The sequence below is a fragment of the Gossypium hirsutum genome, chromosome A11 (genome assembly GCF_007990345.1).
Source record: "Gossypium hirsutum isolate 1008001.06 chromosome A11, Gossypium_hirsutum_v2.1, whole genome shotgun sequence".
NCBI classification, from domain to species: domain Eukaryota; kingdom Viridiplantae; phylum Streptophyta; class Magnoliopsida; order Malvales; family Malvaceae; genus Gossypium; species Gossypium hirsutum.
This window is the reverse complement of record NC_053434.1, coordinates 14,375,707-14,382,896: the sequence shown is the minus strand read 5'-3', so window position 1 is coordinate 14,382,896 and position 7,190 is coordinate 14,375,707. Positions and strand designations below refer to the sequence as shown.

The 7,190-nt window shown below is 34.6% G+C and overlaps 1 protein-coding gene across 1 annotated transcript; it reads right to left on the bottom strand.

The window, feature by feature from the left end:
- Positions 1 to 1,017: 1,017 nt before the first annotated feature.
- Positions 1,018 to 5,430, bottom strand: LOC107923953 (ETO1-like protein 1). The gene is made up of 5 exons (XM_016854173.2): positions 4,426 to 5,430; positions 2,615 to 4,324; positions 2,082 to 2,373; positions 1,473 to 1,788; positions 1,018 to 1,387 (listed from the first exon to the last, which is right to left on the bottom strand). The coding sequence occupies exons 1-5, from the start codon at positions 4,554 to 4,556 to the stop codon at positions 1,167 to 1,169; spliced, it is 2,670 nt and encodes an 889-aa protein (XP_016709662.1). The 5' UTR covers positions 4,557 to 5,430; the 3' UTR covers positions 1,018 to 1,166.
- Between the last annotated feature and the right edge of the window lie 1,760 nt (positions 5,431 to 7,190).

The window sequence follows — 7,190 nt, the reverse complement described above, 5'->3', positions numbered from 1 at the left end:
AATATCGGAATCTTAAATTCATGCTAAATGAATCAAGCAAGGTAATCTCATATTCCACCCGTAATGTCACATTCTTGTAAATCTATTACGGAACGTAATTTAAGATTTTGCAAATCAAACCCCTCAAATGTTAGAAAAACTTGTGCACAATGTAAGTTTTTAGGAAAAAGAGATAAGAGTTTAAGGAAAAATGAAAAACTGAGTGGACATTTTTAAGAAGATGACACTTAGTGTTGAAGAAATTTGTGCATCAAATAGGTTCTTGGGGTGTTGGTGGGACAACACAAGTGTTAGAATGTATGCCATATAGGTTCTCAAAAAAAGAGAGATGAGCACCAAGAGTTAGATACAATCATACAGGTTCTGAAGAAAAAGAGGTGGGTCACAATAGATACTCTTATATGCTAAGTCTAGTCTTTTTTTAGACATAAAAAAAGTGAGTGGATATTCTTAGAAAATTTTAAAAGATTTTAAGAAAAAGTGAAAAATACAAAAACTAAGCTTAAGCCATGTTAGACATTAGACATCGTCTTTAAGAATAAAATTCAACAAGCTTTTTAGAAGAATAAAAAGAATAACACCAAAAGAAAATACTCATTAAAGAGAGAGAAAGTGAAAAGCATGTTAAAACTAACCAGTTCAATTCTTATATAGGCTTTTAAAACCTTCTAACCCCTTTCTCCCTTAGCGACGTGAGATATAATGAAATTTCTCATTTTTCCAACACCAATAGCTCTCTTTTGAGGGAGGTTTTTTAAAAATATTTTCTGCTTCCAAAAACGAAATACTAAATAGACATTTTTAGCTGCTGGCCTTTTTATTTATTAATTAAACCATTATTCAGAAAAAAATAGTACTGAAACTTCCACAATTTTTGGCGTACGCAAACTTCATATATAGAATCAGAGTCATGAACTCCACATTATTAACGCGTCAAATTGTAAGCCTTTTGATTTTTTGGCAGAAGAAGATTAACATGGCATTGACCAAAAATTCTTACAGGATAAATTACAAAGGTAACATATCATGTTATGATGATGATAATAACTATAATGATATCATGCAATTCAAAATCTCTTCCCCCTTCCGTGCTTTTTCCATATATAAGTTATAATTTCCATTTTTTCCCCTTTCGCATTTTTACCAAAAAAAAAAAAAACAGAGATTCATGGTTCATGGCTGTTGACACGGCTGTGAAGTTCCAACATTTCTTGATGGTTAGGATCAACAGAGAGAGCTGCTCGACAATCTCGAAGGGCAGCCAAGACATCACCAACATGCTCATGGAAGGCAGCTCGTAGGTGTAGAACGTGAAGGTCTGCTTTAAATGTAATTGCCCTTGACAGTTCTGCAATGGCTTCCTTCTCCTTGCGGCTATCCATTAACACTGTTTGATAAACACAACCAAAACAGCCTTTAGTTCGAAAATTTGCTAACATGGCCTTTATAATAATATATGTATATGTTCTGACCTGCAGCTCGATACCGGTAAGGATATACCCTGAGTGGATCTATTCGAGTGACCATCTCAAGATCTGCCTTTGTGAGGTCACGGTCACGGTCACAGTACTCGGACCTCTTCTCATATGCGGATGCATTATTTTTAGCCTTTTCAATAAGTTTGGTCATTTCAACATATGCGGTGGCCTTATCATTTTTGAGAAAATGGACACGTGCAAGGCCTTGATGGGCTCTCGTGTGACGTATTTTAAGGGCATTAATGTAGCAGTCGGCTGCTGAGTCTAATTTCCCACAATCAACCAAGACACTTCCCAGATTATTAAGAGCCTGAGAAAATAACTCAAACCAAGATTAGACATGCTGAAAACCCATGTTTTTCAACACCAAAATTGGAACCACGGACCACTAACAAGCACAACATTCGAATCTTTGGTAGAATGTGGTAACCATTTACCATCATTAGGGCAAACTCAACCAAGTTAAAAGGGAATAGGCTCCTAGCAAAACTACATGAAATTTGTCATGATGTAAGCCTTGCTATATATCAAGGCAAATATGGTAAAGTGTAGTTACATATAGCATATTTTCTGATGAAAGGGGTAGGGAAAAGGAAACCTTACTTGACCTTTCCGAAGATTATCTGAGGGGCATTTCAAGGCATTTTCAAGCAGTGAAATAACTGTTGAAGAACAAGATGAATCGAGACTAGAGTCAGCCAATGCATATGCTTTAAGGAAGAACGCCTCAAAGGATCTACTAATTTTAATAGACTCTTCTGCCTTTAGAAGCCCTTCCTCACAGTGACCAGTATCATATAGGATCCATCCCTCGTAAACCAGGCGTTCATGCTCACTGGATGCATGTCTACGAGCTAATTCTAAACTTCGCATCGCAGCATCAGGACAATTCAACCTGATCAAGTGAAGCCACAAGTTCTTGCAAGTCATTTAAGCATGATACAGCAAACCATACTAATGGCAACGGGGAGAAAAGATGAATTGAAAAGAAGGAGGGGGGGGGTGAGCATATATAGTGGATAGATGGGGAAGAAAATGATGCTATAAAATTGGGGGGGGGGGAGTAAAGCTGCAGACCTTTAAATTAAAATATCTTCTGTCAGAAGGTCCATAAAAGACTGGAAGTATGTGCATACCTGAGGAGAAGCAATGATTGTCTGAAGTATAAAACACCTTTTGCCCCACCAGATTCTAGCATCTGATAGATTACGGAGAGAGATCCAATATCGTCAACAGAAGACCACCTATCATACAACTGCATCCAACAATCTGCAGTTGTCCAACTGCCAACATGCTCACGCACAAGTGTACGGAGATGGGATGCTGCCACTCGTCCCTCAAACATTCTGTAATCTGGGGAAAGTGTTAGAATTGCCTGAACATCGCGAATGGCTGCTTTGTAATCCTCGATAGCTAAATAAAGACAGAATCGGAGTTCCATGCATTCTAAAGCAAGTTTAAACCCAAGAACACGATTGATCTCAGCAAGAGCAGCTTGAACATTCTGTTTCATCATTAGGGAAGCAGCCCGATACATGTAGGGGTATGTGAGAGTTGGGTCAAGTTCGGTTGCTTTCTCAAGGTCTTCTGACCTTTTATCACCTTCACAGTATAATGACCTTTCCTGATACATCCACCCCAGTGGGTTAACAGAAGAAATCACAGAGCTGAGCTTCTCATAAGAAAAGAGTTTATGACCCTTAATGTAACCCAGTCTAGCCAAACCGGCAATGGAGTAAACATGACCCAAACTCACAGCTTTCTCAAAAAGACCTTCTGCTACATCATACTCTTTCCTCAGAAGCCTTACACATCCCAACTGATGAAAAGCTAGCAATTTCTCTCTATCAGTTTCAGCTGATTCAATCAATTGTTCTAGGAAACAAACAGTTTTATCAGATCGGGGATCAAGGTTCATAGCTACTTCACTTAACAAACAATACAGCGAAAATGAGGCCAGTCCAACCATGATTGATCTCTGTTGTCTATCTGCATGGCTAAATATTTCCACCACCCGTTCATCATTCAAACAATCAGGCAGTTCGTGTAAGAAAACTTGCAGACATGATGCTGCCAGGACAGGGGAATTCTGTTCGATGGCGTATTCCATAAACTCCACAGCATCATCTTTGGTGCAAACCAAAGATGCAAGTTTCCTATCACAAGCATCTTTGAGTCTTTCGCAACAGAACTTATTTGAAAAAACTAGTATTTCCAATAAAAGATCAGGATGAACTTCACTCAAACTGCCTGTGATGCTGAACTCACCAATTGTCCTCATACCCAATGGGGAGATATTGTTTTCAGATAAATCAATGTCCTGAGAAGACGACTCAGTGAAGTACCCATTAAGCATAGCATGAAATGGGGCCGAAAGAGAAGCAATCTTCTGCCTATCACAAACTATTATCTCATCACCAATCTTAAAGTTCACATTTTCCAGGCTCTTGTCCCCCTTCATCACAACAGTCTCCTTCGAACAGCCATTCACCTCGACTTGAAGCTGAGAAACATCTACTGGCCCAAACTCTTGTGCGCACTTATTGCAAGTCGCAAGCAAGTCAGCAATAAGTTCTTCTCCTTGCTTTTCATATCTTAACCATGCCCCAAAAACAAGCTTCTCATGGACAGTGCCAGCCCTCTGCCAAGCAGAGCGGAGGCTTCTTCGCATCAATTTGGTTTCTCCAAGGCCCCTAAAGATCTGAAATTGTAATAAATAAAGAGTCGACCTCTCTTGAGGAGAACATGACTCCATCTCTTCATGAATTTGAGCTAAAACCTCTACATAGTCAATAGGTTTAAAGAAGGGCAATATCGGTGGCTCAGGAACCTTGATAAATGATTCTCTACAGCAAATTTACGAAAACAATCTCAATTCAACTTCCAAAAAAAAATAAAAAATAAATGGAAACTAGAAGAAACTCATTAAATCAAAACAAATACTTACATGGATGAAGAATTGGTATGAGAAGAAGATAATTTTGAAAGCTTCCCTCTTTCAACTTGGAGCCAAGACTGAGGGTTGATAGCATTAAGCTGTGACTCTTTACATGAATCAGAGGGAAAGAAAGTCCTCATTGGGCATAACAGATTAAACAAGTCCCAGATCTCCACAATAACCAAATAGGGTCTTCTTGCTCTTCTCTCTTTCCAAAACTCAAAAAACACACTCAAAGAAAATTTTTGAAGAAAAAAAAATCCAGAACAGTTCCCTTTCTTATTTATAATCACACTACTACTACTGGGCTAAAACACCCTTCCCTCCCATCTCACCAAGCAATAAAACTTCTATTAAAGACATTTAATACAAGCCAACAAAACACCAGAAACAAACAATCATTCACTATATTTTCAGTATGGAGCATCTATTAAACAAACCGGTACAGTCTATAATTACACACAAGAAATTAAAGGAGAAATTGATTCTGTCCACTGTAAAAGAAAAATCAACTAGTCGAGGTTGTTAAGACACATCCAAACTTAATCAATTACCCAATAACAATTAATCGAAGATCTTTACCTCAAAGCAAACCAAGCCCAAAATAAAGCCAAAATGCCTTGAGAAACACACTCTTAGTTATGGAGAGTGAGAAAGAGATAGAAGAGAGTTGGACGAGGAAAAGCTGAGGTGAGGCTTTGGAGAAGGCAGAGGCAGAGGGAGATCAAAGTTTGAATCAAAAGGGAACAAAAAAGAAAAGAAAAATAAAGATAGAAATTCCTGAGTGTCCACTGCCTCCACTTTCCTATGCTGTTTGTAACGTTTCTTTTGTTTGGCAAAAGGGAAAGTTATATCTTGTTTTTTCTTTTTCTTTTCTCACTCATTTACATTGGACACCAGAAATACAGCTTGGAAGAAAATACCCCCCAAAAAAAGAAAAGAAAAACATAACTACGCTTAAATAATTGTAATAAAAAAATTGAAAGGAAAGAAAGTGGGATGGTCAGAGAGAGACTGGCAGATTAAAATAATTTTAGTAAAGGATTATTGTATAGTTGGCTCATGTACATCAATTTTTATGATAAAATAAATGAATTTTAGAATAAAATAATTTTAGAATAAAAAAAAAGAATAAATAATTTCAGTACAAGTTTTTGAGCCGAAAAATATGGAACTTTTAAAGAAAATAAATGTCATTTAGTAATATCTTAAATCAATTTTCAATAAAATTAGATTTGTTTTTTTTGGAAAAATTAGATTTATTTAATATTAAATATTATAATAAGGGTTAATATTTTTTAAAGTTAAATTCATTAATTCATTGAATGAATGGAACCATATATTTTAATAAAATAATAACAAGCATTCGTCATAGATGGTGAATTACAAGCTTCATCAACACAACAAAAACTTTAGCCTCAGCATCCACAAGCACGACATATCTGGAGTGATTGCAAACACTAAATACGATAAGGAAATCAGCCCCGGATGGTCCAAAGTGGTTAGCGACAATCGACAAAAAAATCGAGGATTTATCAAACTAGAGAGGACGACAACAAAATCATCCCTAAAATCACTTGTAAAGCTAAGATTACATGCACAAACAAGACTAAAAAACGTGTTACAAGAGCAAACAAAAACTTCTAAAATTGAAGACTTATTAAACAATGGACACTAATATTATATTTTCTTTATTCCACAATTACACACGATTGTTTTTTAAATATTTTACTTGTCAACCTCTCACTTTGTTTGTAGAATCTAAAAACTTTATTACTAATATACCAAATTTTTTTCTTTTAATAATATAAATTTATAAAAAATAATTTTTATTTTTTTAAAATAATAGAAATTTTTAATTATTTTAAAGAGGGTTTTAGAAATGCTTCATAGCAAAATAATTTTATTTTTAAAAAAGTATGATTGAAAACAAGAGGTAAAACTACTATTTTTAAAATAATTTTATGAGGTTTCGATCATATTAATTTTTTTGATAAAATATCTAAAATTATTAATAATTTTTTTAATTCATAAATAGAAGTACAATACATTTTAATACTCTTGAACTCATATTCTCTTGTATTAACAATAATATTTATACTAAAGTGTGATTAAATAAAAATAATTATTGTGTTAGGCGAAATACCAAATGCGTTGCAATTTATTTATTATATAAATCAGGCTGGATCTTATGATTAGAGCTTAAAATTCAACCAGAAGACATCTCAAAGTTGGCAATGGATTAAACAAATCACAATTTATTGGTGGATTGAAGATTTGAATTACGGAAAGCGGAGATTGTTTTTTCTTGCCTGAATAGTAAGCAGAGATTAAGTACTCCTTTTTTTTTATTATTTAAAAATGAAAAACAAATTGATTACTAGTTTTGAAAATTTCATTTTGGGAGACAGACAGAACAGAGCCACTAAAATTTTGGGCCCCACGTGGATAATATCTAATAACCCAAAAAGCCATTTAGTCAAAAGCTTTTCTTTTTGCTTTTTCTTATTTTAAATTAATAGCGCTAATCATTACTTAAAAATTCAGTACTTCTTTCGCTCTATTTTATATAGAAAATTTTTAGGGTTTTTTTTTGTTTTTGTTTTTGTTTTATATAATATACATTTATATTTCATTTATAAGTAATTGGTTTGTCATTTGCTATTGCATTAATGGTTAGCAGAGTTAAGCGATTGTTTTTTAATTTATTAAAAATAGCATAATATATTTTTCATTGTAAAAAATATTAAATTAAGAGGAGAAGTCCCTAAACT